The 16,642-nt window shown below is 38.6% G+C and overlaps 1 protein-coding gene across 1 annotated transcript in view; it reads left to right on the top strand.

Moving 5' to 3' along the window:
• Window positions 1-16,399, top strand: part of LOC107183984 (lipoxygenase homology domain-containing protein 1-like) — a 35,272-nt gene extending 18,873 nt beyond the window's left edge. The window contains exons 2-3 of the mRNA XM_015567414.1: window positions 5,410-5,629; window positions 16,268-16,399. Coding sequence (XP_015422900.1) covers window positions 5,410-5,629; window positions 16,268-16,272 — 225 coding nt within the window. The 3' untranslated portion in view covers window positions 16,273-16,399. The remainder of the gene's footprint in view (window positions 1-5,409; window positions 5,630-16,267) is intronic.
• The last annotated feature ends 243 nt before the right edge of the window (window positions 16,400-16,642 follow it).

Below are 16,642 nucleotides of genomic sequence, written 5' to 3'. Positions count from 1 at the left end.
TAATCATTATTTAATATTAGCACCAATTCAAGGACAGTGTTCACTTTTAATATTCTAATGTATGAGCATGTCCAATATTGATTTATCACACTGCAGATAATGTAGTTTGATAACAGTATTCCTAACATTTGAAGAAGATTACAAAGGAAATCTGAAATTTTCTTCATAGTCTTGGATGGTCATTTGTAGACCCCCTTAACAGCAGACAAATGGACTAGATAGCATTGCAAGCTGCATTCCAGCCCTTTAATTCTTAAAGCATTCTTACAGCAACAAAAATGTGTGTGTGAAAGAGGAGAGAGGGGATAGAGAGAGAGAGAAGTGATGAATACCAATTTTAATACAGGGTAGGGCAAAAGGGGATTTACACTTGTAAGCATTCAAAATTCAAAACAAAATTTATTCTTGTATTATAACATTAATTATTGTATTATTTTCCATGCAAACAATTGTAGAGCTACTTTTACCCCACCCTTTATTTTTTAAAAAATAGATGCTTGCCTTGAAGTTCTATTTGCTAATATTAATATTTTTCAGAGTGATAGCTCATATTTGTCATTTGAAAACTATGTAGAAAATGTTGGTGACTCTGTGAAAGTGAAATATGTGTCTGTGTGCAGAATAAAACTGTGTTTAACACAGAGGGAATGGTCACAGTTAATTTCCAAACCAATGGACATGGACAACAGGGGGATGGGAGCATGAGTGTGTGTGAGGGGGGAGGTTGAGGGTTAATGGGGGGGGGATAAGGACACATTTGTAATACCTTAACTAATTAAAAAAAAAAAGAAATAGAGAAATAATAAAAAGAAATGGGAGAATAACCAAAAAAAAAATAAAAATAAAAAAATAAAATGCCTCATTATTCCACCTGTTAATTCTATTGATGCTCATACAGACATATATAATGTTTCCTAAAAGTAATATGCACTCTTTATTTTAATTTATTAGACTTGGATTAAAGTATTGCAAAATTCCACTTACAGAGAAAGTCATAATTAATATGTGGCCTACTTCATTTTATTTTCAGAAAAGAACTATGGATGCCATTTCATAATTGGAAAGTGTGACCATTCCTTATAGAGCTTGTATTTCCTATCAGAAAGTTTGACCAACCTAAATGCTCACAAGCAGAATTTTTCTATAAAATAAGGAAAAAGATACAAATAAAACTCTTTAATCATTTTTAACATCTCAGAGATTCAGTACATTGACAACACTTGGTTCAGTCATTTTCTCACGCCCAGGCCATGTTAAGCTGCCTTGGTTAGGAAATAATTTGACTGACAGTTTTGAACCAAATGTGCGCTGCACCTGCATTTTAATTTACATGCTGCTAATGCAACCTTGGACCAGTTACTTTAGCTCAATCTCCTCAACTGTGAAATGGATTCAGTAAGCAGTGTCTTTGCAGAATGCAAACCGTACCTGAAATAAACCTTCTGCTAATGATGGCCTGTTCTGGCAGGACATTTCCTGTCCTCTTGCTTCTAAGAAATGCTGTTTTATAAAAAGCCATTAGATTTATTTAGCCTGAGGCTTTTCAGAATAGCATCTATCTCCCAACACATTAAGATTCGGTAACAGTGAGAAATCTCAACATGGAAAACTAAAAGTAACCACAGACCTAGGATGCAGGGCATCTAAGAGGAGCTGAGTCAGAGCTGGAGGCCCAGGTCCCCTCTAGGGGAGCCCCTGACTGGGGAAAGGTGGAAGGTGTGTGGTAGCACCCCGCCTTACTCAGGGTGCATGCCACTGGGAATAGCCAGCCACTGTTTGCCCCCTTGAACTACTTTCAGAGGCAATGACTGCCAGAGTCTCAGAACAAGGCAGTGATACTGCAAATCCCAGAAACCACAGAGCCAAGGAAGGAGGAAATGATGGAGTAGCCAAAGTAGGAAGGCCATGAGGTGAGGTGGAATCTAGGAGTGAAGCGCTGGAGACTGCAGAGAACTCAAGCGGTGATCAGTTCTGACCTCACCACACAGGACAGAGAAGGGGTGGGCTGGACAAGAGGTGAGGTGCCTGACTGTAGGGCCCAGAACACAGTTAGGAAGGAGACTGATGTCCGCCCAAAAGTAAAAGGAGCCCTGGTCCCCAGGAACCCACAAGAAGATCTGTAAGGAGAATATACCCTGAGAAGAAGCATCAAGATAAGGGGGAAAGCGGGAAATGGCTTTTACTAATCTGCCACCATTCATTGTCCCAAAGGCAGCTGCATTTCCACACACACACAACCCACATGTGTCTGCTGGTGCCCACATTTTGTCTCGAATAATACTTAGCGCTTAAAAGAATCAAGATACATTCATTCTTTGTCTTCGATCAGGAAAAAAACAACACAACAACAACAGAATTGGTCTGCAGTAGCCTTCTGTTTCTGGAGTCAATGATAGCTTCAAAATGTCAAAGGCGGTGTTGACAGACAGAAGAGTGAATATAAAGGGGCTTTCCCTGGCTAAGCTGGAAGTGCCATCTTCACAATAGTGATAATAATCGTAACAGTTAATTGAAACAAGGAGAGACTGTGAAAAGCCATGAATTAGTAATTATATTCAAAAGAGAAAAGAGAATAAGAAATGTAGAAAATGCCGTCCTGCAAAGAAGGGTATAATATATAATAGTTTGTTTTATTACTTATGGTTTTAATAAATAAAAGGGTGTTAATAAATAGGATTCCTGTAAAGCTTCATGTCATTTGAAATTTTAATAAATTAACTTCTATCAAGGACCTAAACAATTTGCAAATTGTGACAAAAAATTACCCAGTGAGTAGCATATTTGATTGTAGGAATGTTAGCTTTCAGTGTATCAACCATGATTTTGGATAGTTTTGATGTCATTCAACACAGCATAGTTTTCATTACCTGGAATATAAAAGAAAGAAGTTAGAAAAGCGAATCATTAATAATTTAAATTGTAGGTAAATTCTTTCTCTTCTACATTTTGCAAATTGTTTATATCTTCTATAGATACATATGCATTAAATTTAAAAAGTGAAAATTTATTGTGTATACCATGAATATATGCTTTGTTTCTTATTTTATTTATGTACAAAAATGTATTTGTTTCTATCTGTATGGGAAGGAAGAAAAACGTACAGAGCCTTGTGAGTAATTCAAATAGTCCAGGAAGAAGCAGACACTGTATTACAGTATGATGAGGAAGGACTGCCTCTGCCCCATGCCATACACAATGGCTAAGTAGAGTGAGGTCATGTGGGCCCCAAAATGGTGAATTAGCCAAGTGCCTAGAGGAAGAACTATGCAGACAAAATCATCTCCCAGGAGCGAAACCTCTAAATGGCCTTTCTAATTATAATAAAATGCTTATAAGTACATTTCAAATATTTTTTCTTTTAAAAATGATTTTAGATTCACAGGAAGTTGTAGAAATATTCCATGTACCCTTCATCTAGTTTTCTCCAATTGTTTCCCTTTTACCTAATTATAGCTTAATATCAAATCAAGATTTTTGACATAGGTACAATCTGTACGAATAGTTTTTATGTCATTTAATCAGGTGCATAGGTTCATGTAACCACCTCCATTATCAACGTATGTATAGAGCTCTCTCATCCCCCAAGGATTTCCCTGGTGCTATCGCTTTATGGCCACAGCCCCCAGCTCAGCCATGTTCCACCACCATCCCTGGAAAACACTATTCTGTTTTTAATCTCTATGATTCTGTCATTTTGAGAATATTATATAATTGGAATCTTACAGTCGGTGGTGTTTTGATATTAGCTTATTTCCCCCTTCATTTGGCATAATGCCCTTCAGATCCATCCAAGTTGCCGCATGTATCAATAGTTCATTCCTTTCCATGGCTGATAGTAGTCCATTGTGTGGCGGTACCACAGTTTGCTTAATGATTTGCCTACTGAGACATTTTTGATTGTTTCTGATTTGGGACTATTATAAATAAAGTTGTTAGGACAATTGTGTCCAGGCATTTGCATGGAGCTCAGTTTTCATTTCTCGGAGATAAAGGCCAGCAGTGTAATTGCTGAGAGGTATGGTAGTGTATGTTTACTTTTTTATTTTAGGAAACTGCCAAACTATTTTCCAGGTGGGCTACTATTTTACACTCTCACCGGCAATTTACGTATAACATGTATCAGTGATCTCATGAGTTTTTTGTTTTTTTTTCATCATTGCAAGCATTTGGTGTAGTCATTATTTTTTTATTTTGTCTGTCCTAAAACATGTATAGTGATAGCTCATTGTGGTCTTAATATACACTTCTCTATTGCAAACATCTTTTCATGTGCTTATTGTAATCTGCATATCATTTTTGGCAAAGTGGCTCTTTATATCATTTGATCATTTCATTTTTTTTTAAATGTTGATTTTTGAGAAGTTGGTTTTGTTTTTATCTACACATATATATCTATTCACATTAATTAAAGGATATATACTCTATAGGTAAATGTGGATATATGTGAATATATAAATAATATACAGTAGATATTATTAGTTCTCTTCCAGACATGTGATTTGCAAGTATTTTCTCTCATTCTGTAGCTTGAATTTTCATCCTGTTAGTAGGGTTTTTTACAGAGCAAAAGTTTTGAATTTTGATGAAATTCAATTTATCAGGTTTTTTTTTTTATGGATTATGCTTTTTGTATCATGTCTAAGAAACTGATCTTTTGAAGATGGTCAAAAGGTAAAAACTTCCAGTTATATGGTAAATAAGTACCAGGGGTGTAATGTACAAATGATGACTACAGCTAATAAATTCTATGAGTTCTCATCACAAAGAGAAAATATTTATTTTTCTTTCTTTTCTTTTTAGTCTATGTGTGAAGATGGATGTTAGTTGAACCTATTGTAAATCAAACCATCATGCTATGCACTTTAAACTTGTACAATGCTGCATGTTAATTATTTCTCAGTAAAACTGGGGGCGGGGGGACGGAAAATCACACTCTCCAGTACAAAGTCATTCTGTTTCAGGGCTATTTGATTAGCCCTAGTTTAAACTCAGAAGCATATATGGTTTCTTTTCCTTGGGACCTCACTTTAATAGGAAAAAAAAAAACCCATAATGTATTATAGACTCCAGAAAGTTAGATTATTTTCTTTAGGTCTAACCACTGAATAATAGTGGATATCAATAATTACAATAAAACATTTATTTTTCAAGGTAATAACAGTGAGTTGCCAAAAAAAAAGATGTAGTGAAAATTAGCTGGATTTAATACATTAGTTTGTCCATGGTCAATGAATTTATGCTTTGCCATAAGTACTAGCATTTACAAGTAACTAGTTTTAAAGGAAATTAGTAAGAAATATTTAGGGGGGGAGTAAATATTGAGTTCACAATTGAATATGAATTTGTAATTTGACAAATCAGATCAGAGATGTAGGAAATTTTATTTCCCCTTTCTCCTTTGTGTTGCAGATTAATCTTAAAGATATTGGTGAAATCTATAAAATACGTATTGGACATGACAACAGTGGAAAGGACCCCAGGTGGTATCTGGAAGAAATTCAACTTGAAAACATAGACACATGTGAGCTGTTTTGTCTAACTGTTGACTCCTGGATAGCTGAGAATGAAAATGATGGTGATACATGGAAAGAAATGCCCATTGTGAGAACTAACAAAGCATCTTTGCCAGGTATTTAATTTTGCTTCCTTTGTGATTGACATTAAAGATGAAAATAATTGAAATGATATAGAACAGAGAATAGGAACCTTTTCCAGTAAAGATCCAGACACAAAGAATAGGATATCATAAAGTCTTGAAACTGTTCAGGTCCTATGAATAATATGTAAAGTAATAGTGTGGCTGTATTTAAAAAAAAATATTTGTGGGAACTGTAGTTATAATTTTATATAATTTCAATTTATCAAGGAATAATATTCTGTTTTTTAATTTTTTAACCATTAAGAAAAGTGAAAAGCATTCTTAGCTCCTGGACTGTACAAAAACAGATGCTGGAAGATTTAGCTTGAGGCTGTAGCTTTCCTTATTTAGAACATCAGGCTTTAGGATTAACACTTGCATGGTTGTTCAAAGGTGAAAATGTACATACAAGGATGTATTATGTGTGTCGTCAATTCATCTTTCTGCAAATGGTTTGCTAGCCATTTCAATGTGGCTTTCGTCTTGTCTATACAGGTAGTCAATATTATCAATCATGAATTTAGGAGCACCTAAATTCCCTCACTCAGGTTTTTGTTTGTTTTGTTTTGCCTAAAAGTGAACTCACACACTGCCTTAATTTTTCTCTATCCATTCCATGTATCTCTGATAATCACCTTGTTTTCATTGCTGTGTTGAAGATATTCTCCAAGTAGATACCAATGGCCATTTGTCCTAAATTAAATGTATGTCTGTGTGTTTTCTCTGTGTCCTAGAATTCCTTACTGCATTTGACACTGTTGATCTCTCATTTGAATAGGCAGAGACTTCTAGGGACTCTGGAACTAGACACATTGGTTTAGTTTTGGCTTGGTGATGTATTTAGTTGTGCTATCCTTAGCCAGAATACCTCATCTGTGAAATGATGAAACTAGTGCCTATGTCACAGGATTGTTTTGAGTCATGAGACTATGCACTTAGTCTTCCTGGTACATAGACTCATGTAATAAATACTAGCTATTACCATCATTGTTATTAAATATGTCTCTCACCCTGACCTCGGTTATATGATACAAACATAATTCTTTACTGTTTCCTCCATTAAAAAAATTTTTTTTAAATCACTACCTCTACGTGATTCTCTTTCCTTGAACACATGGATTTAAATACTTGATTTGTCACTATCTTTTTGAGCCTCTCCCTAACTTCTGTTGCTAACTTTACACAGAGGACTAACATTTCATCTTCAGCTTTGTCCTCTTTCTTGCTTACCGCCCCCGCATTTCATCAGGCAATTCACCCTCATCATCTTTAATACCTGTTCATGGTCTATCCTGCCATTCCACACAAGTAAGGTAAACATATGTATACAGTGGGCATTAGCTGCCTAGTGTAATGGGAACCAGAGGACATAAGATGATTCAGACAGGGCTCCTGTTCCCCAGAAGCTGTTCAGTTTTCATGGCTGCAGTTAACATGTTCGGTCTGTCGTCTCCCCTCTCTCTGCCCTTTCATCGGTTTCTTCTCTTCGGCTCTCCTCAGAAGGCTTCCCTCCACAGCTCACTGATGCTTTGAGCTACCACATCCCAACCTGAGCATGTGGAGAAAAGGGAATCCTATGCGCTGTTGTTGGTAGGCATGCCATGGTGCAACCACTGTGAAAAACAGTACGGCATTTCCTTTAAACGTTAAAAATGAAACTACCATGTAGTCCAGCAATTTCCCTTCTGGGTGTTTATCTAAAGAAAATGAAAACACTAATTAAAAAAGATACATGCAGTATCATGTTCATTGCATCATTACTTGCAATAGCCAAGGTGTGGAAATAATTTAAGTGGTTATCAATTGAAATCTTGACATTTACAACAACATGGACAGATGTCTAGGGCATTATGCTGTGAAATAAACCAGACAGAGAAGGACAAATCCTGTATCATCTTTCTTATATGTGGAAAAATACCCAAACAAAAAACAACCAGCTCAGATACAGAGAACAGATTAGTGACTACAAGTGGAGAGGGTTGGGGTTTGGGAGAAATGGGTCAACTGTCTTTTTTATGTTGTTTAAATAAATTGAATAAAATTTTTTAAAGACTCAGAAAATGATCCATGCTCTGCTACATGAATCATTCTTAACTAATATAGGAATGTTAGAAATTACAGAGGATGTATGAGGAAAAAATTAGAGCTAATATCTAGCAGTCTAGAATTCTAGGACCTATTTATACTATTCACCAAGTTGCTAACATCTGTCAAGAATCCATTCTTTCTAAAAGTGATATATAAAAGAACTTTTAAATCCATGATGCCAATAAGAAACAGAAGAAATCTTATTGGTCTGATATACTAGTTATTTCTCAATGTATTGTGTTTTTAAAAGCTGCATTATTTAAAAAAGAACTTTACTTAAACTCAATTGCACAACTACATTGCATGCAAAAACATAGAAAGCAGTTGTGTGGGTTTTTAAAAAAAATTCAAGATACAAAAGAAACTCATTGTACTTTAAATGAACTATTGATTTTTGGGGTTCATTTAACTTGAGCAGCAATAAAAGCTCAGCATGTCTCCTCTGCATCTTTCTGTTCATCCATTTCCCAAACTAGCTAATGAAACTTTACCCATTAGCATCTCCCATTTAGAGGGGTAATTTCTTAGCTGAAGCACACCAACCCTTTCTTACAGCAATTTCTACTATAAAGTAATATCATGTAATACATGACACCTAAAGCTAATCTGGTCCAGTCTTTTCATTTTATTCCAGTTCTGGCAAATCAATTCAGCTGCCCTTTTCCCAGACATTGAGGGGGAAATCATTAAAATAGGAAAATAAAAAAATAACGACACATCAATGTTCAGGAATTAATGAGGGATCAAAACCTACTGATGAGCAAGGGGCAGTCTGGTCATGCTTAGTGTTGCTTTTGGGAAGTCATTCTTGGTGCCACCGACAGGTTCACTTACTATTTCTGTGACATCAAGGGAGGCAGAGCAAACTCACACCATTGTGTTGGTGCTTCTCTGTTCTGGGTTTGAAAGGAGGGGTTGACCTTCATTCTGGGATATGTCTGTCCATCTGTCAAAATGTTTTGAAGTAGCCCAGGGAAGAACACGAAGAATAATGTAGGGGCACTTTTTGTTTTTAATGAAGCTACTAATGCTTAGGCTTGCCAGGCTGGATAGAGTTCTAGTGACACCCTTGAGGGTTTTATTTATTTTTTAATTTAGTGGCCGAGAAAAGAGTCCTTTTCCTTATAATTGGCACTTAACACTCGAGCCAATTAATTTTGTGATTTTGCCTCTTCTTTTCAAATGGTAACTGGAATGTTTTCAAAAGAAAAGGTTTTTCGAGATTATCTGTCTATAAATCACCACTCTTTGGGGGCTGAGCTAGATTGCTGGTGGGATCAGAGCAGTCGCCTCCCAGGCACTAGTATGCCAAGCTGAACGCATCCACATCAGCTCCGATTTGCTCACCGTCCGCCCTGTTTCTGGGGACAGGCACCAGGAGCTGCCGATCGCCCTTGGTTGGTTGTCTGTAAAAATCTTTAGTTAATGGCTGGTGGGGATGGCCCAGAGATGATAAGAATGTCGACTAAACTCACCATAGCTGCTTCACACGTTCTGGCTCCAGACTTTCTTCAGGAGAGACAGATGACGATGTGAAGTGGGGCCTTGGGCCACATGTGTGTGTGAGGAAGTGCTGGATGCTAGGTTTCTGCAAGGGCACAGGTGTGCTTAGCGGTTTGCTCTGAAATAGAAAATAACTATCTGTGACTGTAAGAAAGTACCATCGTAGTGGAAATGTGTCTGCTTCCAAATATGTGCATTTATCAGACTTTAAGTAGTGAGAAAATATGTGTGTTTCTGAAACACTTTCTGATATCTTACAGCAAGTTGTGGATGATAATAACCAAGATAAGATAAGTTTGAAAAAACAAGGAGGCTTCCTTTCATGCTTTAGCCTTTACCACAGTGCCCAGGCTCAAGGGAGAAATGTGGGCTTCGGTCAGGGACAGACCCTTTCATTGAGGAAACAGCTGGAGCTCAGAGAAGCAGAGTCTGGATTCAAGTCTTGGTCTCAATCACTGGCTTCCGAATGAGGGCAAGGTGCACCGCTTTTCTCAGTCTTGGTCAGTTTGCCTCTGAAATGGGGCACATTAATCTTATTATTAGATTAGATCATGATCACCATTAAAATTCACCATCCAAGCCAGGACATTTCTTTAGAAAGGAGAAAGACTCTGTTAATGAGTATGTGAGAATAACCGGTGTTGATGGGACCATTCCAGGAACACCAGAAATATATGTCCACCAGGAGCATGTGAAAAGGTCTGAATACAGCATTTGTCACGTAGCAGGCACTCAGCGGTGCCTTTGTATTCTCCCTTTGACTTGTCTTCCTTTGCTGCTTCCTTCATAGCACCGAGCTGCTGTCACGGTGGGAGGGCAAACACAAAGAGCACCTTGGCTTGAGGTCAGGCTGTTCTCAGCCCCATACCCAGTGTGGTCTCCAGAAAATAGCAGGCAGATGATGTCACTCCGTTACTTATAACCCTCCCAAGGTTTCCCCACTTACCACGAGTAAAAGCCAAAATCATCATAACTTCCTGCAAGGCCGATCACCCTCCCCACAGCTCCAGCCTCAGTGCTCCCTCAGGGCACCAGGCAAGCCGTCCCCTTAGCCCTCAGGCCCCCGATCTTCTATTTTATCTGCTGTGCTGTACCTCCCCAGGCCTCTGCATGGCCAGCTCCTTTACTTTGGGTCAGGTCTCCTAGTGTTAAGGGATCTTTTCACTAGGCCTTGTGGGTGACCTTCTACAAAATAGCAAGAAATTCCACTTCCCTCCCCACCCTGGGACTTCCTCCTGCAGCTCAAAGGTAAGATAAATATTTTACCACCTAGAAGCACATGAAGCTTCAGCCCTCAACACCAGTGTATATAAAGTCTTGGACCACAAACCTTCAGTGCAGACTGAAGTGTCGGCACATGCTTAGCACTGAATCCCATTTACCATCTGTTTCTGAGATCCGATTTCTTTGGGCAGTTTGTCTCAACATGATCTCACCATGATGAGTGCTGAGAAAGCTTCATTCTTGGTGACTTGAGAGAAAGCACTGAAACAGTCCATTAATTAAATCAAATTAAAGATTCAGCCGAGGGGCTTGTCTTGGGAAGTTCGGTTGTGCTGCCTATAGAGTTCCCCGGGTTTTGGCAGTGGTGCTTACGCTCCTGAGGTGGTTGAGCAGCATCACAGGAGCCCGTGTGCAGAGAGGAGCTGCATCACACAGGGCATAAGGACTCCACAGGGCTTAAGAGCTCCGCAGGGCAAAGTCACTGAGTATTACCTAGGAACGTTAGAACATCTTGATAAAAACATGGCACTAGAAAAGTCCCCCAAACATAAACAGTTACATTTCTTTTTTTCTAATTAGAAAAAAAATAATTAAAAAAACCTTCTTACATTCACTAAAGCTATTGTGTACACTCTGACAAGGATGGGGGCACAAGTGCAAAGTTCATGACCTTAGACTCAGTGATTATTTGTTTATGTCACCGTAGGTTGGTAGGACCTGAAATGTTTTGAGAGCCTGTCTCCATGAATGGAGGGAAGGGGACTGAGAAATCATGGCCCCGTGGCCCCATGGTCATTTGCCAGGTGGAAGGAGTTGGGAGACTCTATGGTTCCCCCATCTCTGAATTGGGGAGCTAAATATTTGGAAGGCCCTGGGTGGAGAATTTTCCATTTTGGGCCCTACTTTAAAATTAAAGGTCCCATGAGTTTCACCGAGCATTAATGTGTTTGCTCCCAACTCAGGGCAGGGAGTGTGTGTGTGTGTGTGTGTGTGTGTGTGCGTGTGTGTGTGTGTGTCCACCTACACACGTATGCACAGGGGCACATCTCTCTAGGGTAAATTCCATATGTCACTTCCTAATGAAAATTTCCACCATGTACCCTAGGAAGAGAATGAAAGCTTGCGGCTTTAGAGATACAGCTGGAAGAATGATATTTTTTTATGTGACTCGATTGCTTATTTTAAAAATGGAGAATTTTTTTTTTCAGTAACAGATTGAGAATTCTTGGATGATTTGAACCAAAATAGACTAACACCACTAGGCCATACTGCATATTCTAGTAAAGAGGCATTTTCAATAAGCTCACTGAGAAGCTTCTAGCACATGTCTGGCATGAAGTACTTGACAACAGTAACTCCTTGCCTACCCCTTGCCCTCTTCAGCCACTCCCGTGTGGATGGTAGTCTTCAGAGAGGCTCAGTCTAGGAAGCCAAATTCTATTGTCAGTTCGGGATAGCACATGTAGATCTAAGACCAGGAGACAAATCCAAAGGGCCAGAAGCCATCTGGACCCTGAAATAAACTGGACAATGAGAGCAAAATTAGTAGCAGAACGATCCTGGGAAGGTGGGGTGGGTTTGAGGCGCAGTCTGGTGATTCCTGCTTGAGCAGGTCTGTGGGCAACCAGCAGAGAGCAGCACACAACACTTTTCCTAGATGGAGGGAGTACTAGGCATTCACTTACTCATTATTATTCAGTGAACATTTAACATGTGCTGGGAGGTAGGGGTTCGAAATGGAAAAAGACGTGAGCACTGCACTTAACGGCACATGAGGGTTAGGACATGGAGACCAAGACACTCAATACCCGGACAAGTGCAGTCCTGCAGGATACGCTCAGCATGAGGGTAGACAATGGCTTTATAGACAATCCTGTGAACACGGCCATTGCTTTTTGATATATCATTGATAATTCTGGTGACATTAAGAACAGAATTACTTAACATTCTTTCATAATTTATCCAAAATCATCCTAAATTGTGAAGATGGCTTCCCTTTAGGACATTTCTCTGGCAAGAGCTGCCTAAATCTAGGAGGAAATTTTTCTGGTCCAATTATGTGTATTAAACTTGTTCCTGGGAACACAGTATTAAGAAAAATTTGAGGTGTGTGCAGATAGCAGGAAAGGGGCATGAATTGATCATGGGGCAGGTACAATGGTTGAAGGAGGGCTGAGTGCTGCATTTTGTGCTACAAATATATGGTCTCTGTTCTAAGTAATTTTTGGTGTATACTTTTTAAACCATGAACAATTAGTTTGTTTAACTTTGTGTTTTAATACTTTTTAAAATATATTTTTTATTGACTTCAGAGAGGGAAGGGAGAGGGAGAGAGATAGAAACATCAGTGATGAGAGAGAATCATTGATTGGCTGCCTCCTGCACACCTCCTACTGGGGATCCAGCCTGCAACCAGGGCATGTGCTCTGACTGGAATTGAACCGTGACCTCCTGGTTCATAGGGCAACTCTCAACCACTGAGCCACCACAGCCGGACTGTTTTAATATTTTTAATGTCCTTATTTATTTATTTATTTGTAAACAAGTTCACTTATCACCTGAAATGAAGAAAAAATTCCAGTAAACAAAATCATGGTCTCCCTGTAAAGACTTCCAGTCATGCTTGTCCACATACTTGTTTTCATGTAGCATTCCAGTGTCAGTTTCAGCCACTTCAGCTCAGGTAGTTGCACAGGTTGTGAGACCAGATCTCCTTTATAGGTAGTTTAAAAGATTTCTTTCATTGTCCTAAATTCATGAGAAGTGTTCTAAATTTTTTGCTTCAGCTCAGCTGGCTTTCACTCTGGGGTATTTTAGAATATGTGAGACTGCACAAGAAGCTGATTTATCTTCTCTGCTTATACCATTTCCCAATATACCACATTTGTCTTTCTAAAGGTCAGACATGATGGAAACAGGCAATGTTTCTCACGTACCTTGTTTTCTTGTTGGATTTTTATGTCTGAGTTTTTTCGAAAATGTTAATGTGGATTTCTATAAATGCAACTGTTCAATTGCACAGAGTATGACTTATAAAGAATTCTAGAACTCGAAATAACAAGTACTCATTGTGTCCAAGATATTATTCTTATTAGTAGTATTAGCTAGAAAAGTCTCTTTTTTTAATTTTAGTGACTTTTACCAGTGTCTTGGAAATTACCTTAATTCTAAGGTCAAATATGGTGGATTAAAATTTGCTGGTACCTCACTGAGCTCTTTCTTTAGAATTATATTTAAATTTGCAATTCTCTAGGGTCTTTGTATTTCTTCGCTATCAAGATTATTAAAAATCCTCACAGAATAGTAATCGCCATGAAGGAGGAGCATGAGTGACCAGCTGTGATTAGAATAGGCCAACTTCAGGGGGCGAAAAATACCACTTTCATCTAATTAAGAGAGAGAAGAGTTGTGTGTGTGTGTGTGTGTGTGTGTGTTAAGTACAACTTCTTATAATAACTGTGAAAGTGTAGTGGTTAATGGAAGTGCATAATTGTTAACAGTAATTATTTTGAAACAGTAGTTGTGGGAATGGCTGGGTGTCTGTATGAATGAGATAAACATGAAGTGGTGGAGAGTATGCTTGAATAGCATACCCACACATAAGAAGGAGTGGGGCCCAAGTACCATAGAGAAAGTTGTCTCAACTAGATTAAAGAACAGTCAGATTTTTCTCCAGGGTATCTAATAAATTCAAAGAGAAAATAGAAATGAGAAAAATAATATGAGATTTCTGACATTTCAGTGGTGGTTTATGAGGTCTACATATGCACTGGCAGGAGGCCAGGTGCCGGGACAGAGTCTAATGTATTTATCAACCTCATCGGCTCCAGGGGGATTCGGGGAATCGAAGTCTACACCAGTTCAAAAATAACAAAGCCAAGTTTCAACAGGGACAGGTAACAGAAAGGCCCTTATAAATTGTTACCCCACACACTTCCTGTAATTTCTTTATCTAAAAAGACACACACTCGGAAAATTCCTGAATAGTCATTTGGTACCAAATAGAAAGTAGAGAAGTGAGGTCACTTCTTGGTGTGCATCTTATTGCTCTGGAGTTGAGTTGAGGTGGGGCTGAACCAGAACAATGCAACCGTAGTAAGTCCCAGTTTCTCCTATTCAAAATAAATAAAACAAAAACAAAAATAAAACAATCAAGGTTCTACTTCCAGCTAGGGCAGTCTAACTTGTAACAAAATGGCCATCCTGCTGAGAATTAGAAATGTTTGATGAACATCTTTTATTTATTTATTTTTGTTAATCCTCACCCGAGGATATTTTTCCACTGATTTTTAGAGAGAGTGGTAGGGAGGGAGAGAGAGAAACATCAATGTGAGAGAGACACATCGATTGGTTGCCTTCCACACAAACCCCAACCAAAGCCAGGGGACCTGCCCTTGACCAGAATCAAACCTGGGGCCCTTCAGTCCACAGGCTAATGCTCTATCCACTGAGCCAAACTGGCTAGGGTGGTAAGCATCTTTTAAATATGTTTTAAAGGCATTGGAGAGCTGCCAAGGAAGTTAAGGCTTAAGGGCCCAAGATTCTGGAAAGAAGAACGTCCAAAGGAGTAGCTGATATTTACCATAGCTTTCAGCCATTCGTAAGTGGCAGCTTAGCAACAAGAAGCCAATCAGAAAATGACAGTGAGGCCTGTGATGCCCTGTGGAGGCTTAAGAGGTCTCATCAGGCTGGGATTCAGTCTGGGCCCCGCAGTAAAGATAGGCTGTCCTAAACTCCCACTTGAAAAGTGAGACCTTCAGGTGAATTCTCCCAAAACACAGCCTAGGGCAGATCCTGGGGAGGAGGCGACCCAGGAAGCACAGAGAAGAAATGCAGAGAAGGAGAGAGCTGAAGACAATATAATCAAGATGTGTATTCTCGATGCCACTGCTGTTTGCAGCAGGGACTAGGTCCCTCTAGGACCTCAGCATCAAGTTTTCTTTGTTTATTCTTTTTCCACCTTCTTATTGACAATCAATTTACTCTAATTTAGAAAGGAATATTTACATGCCTACGTTGGAATTGTTTTTTAAAAATATATTTTTATTTCAGAGAGGAAGGGAGAGGGAGAGAGAGATAGAAACATCAATGATAAGAGAGAATCATTGATCAGGGGCCTACTGCATGACTCCTACTGGGGAGTGAGCCCGCAACTCAGGCATGTGCCCTTGACTGGAATTGAACCTGGGAGCTTTCAGGCCGCAGGCCAACACTCTATCCACTGAGCAAAACCAGTTAGGGCAATAAAATATATTTTTAAAAAATAAAATAAGAAAATGAATAAGAAATTAGCAGTAGTAGACTTAGAATAAATGTGATTAAATTTTAAAAATATTTTTTTTAAATACATTTTACTGAGTTTTCACAGAGAGGACAGGAGAGAGATAGAGAGTTAGAAACGTCGATGAGAGAGAAACATCGACCAGCTGCCTCCTGCACACTCCCCACTGGGAATGTGCCCACAACCAAGGTACATGCCCTTGACTGGAATCGAACCTGGGACCCTTCAGTCCGCAGGCCGACGCTCTATCCACTGAGCCAAACCGGTTTCGGCTAAAAATATTTTTATTAGAGTGTATGATTGAGGAGGGGAAGAATTATATTACATGTTTGTATATTTTCCATAAGGCATAGCGTAGGACTTTGTGCATAACATAGGAAATGGTGATTCTTATAGTGGTAGTAATAATGATATAGTAGTAATATATAGCAATATAGTAATATTGTACTGTAGTTACGAATAATTTATTGATTGCAATGCTTTTTTTTCTAGATAAAGGGAATGTCCTAACAGTCACTCCATTTCTTTTACAGGTTGATATTTTTTCCATTGAGGCAGTGTCCCTTGGAAAATTGAAGAAAGTTCTGATTGGTCACGATGGCACAGGTCCCGGTAAGATTTGCTTTCTTGGTAAGCAGTTTGTTTTGAATATTTATAAAAAGTCTCATAAAAGGCAGGTGAAACAAATGATAGATATACAATTCATGTAAAATTGAGATGAGAAAATTTTCTTTTAAGAAATTAGAGTTAAATGAAGTGTTGTTAGATTATATTTATTATAGGACTTAAAAAGCTCACTGCTACTTATTATGAAGAAAATTTCCTAGGAAAATTTCCGTGTGTGTGCGTGTGTGTGTGTGTGTGTGTGTGTGTGTGCCCAGACCTACTAGGTAATCTATCATGTTTCC

This window comes from Myotis davidii, unplaced genomic scaffold, assembly GCF_000327345.1.
Source record: "Myotis davidii unplaced genomic scaffold, ASM32734v1 scaffold1, whole genome shotgun sequence".
Taxonomy (NCBI): Eukaryota; Metazoa; Chordata; class Mammalia; order Chiroptera; family Vespertilionidae; genus Myotis; species Myotis davidii.
Note: the sequence above shows the minus strand (reverse complement) of the source record. Positions and strands in the feature narration are given on the sequence as shown.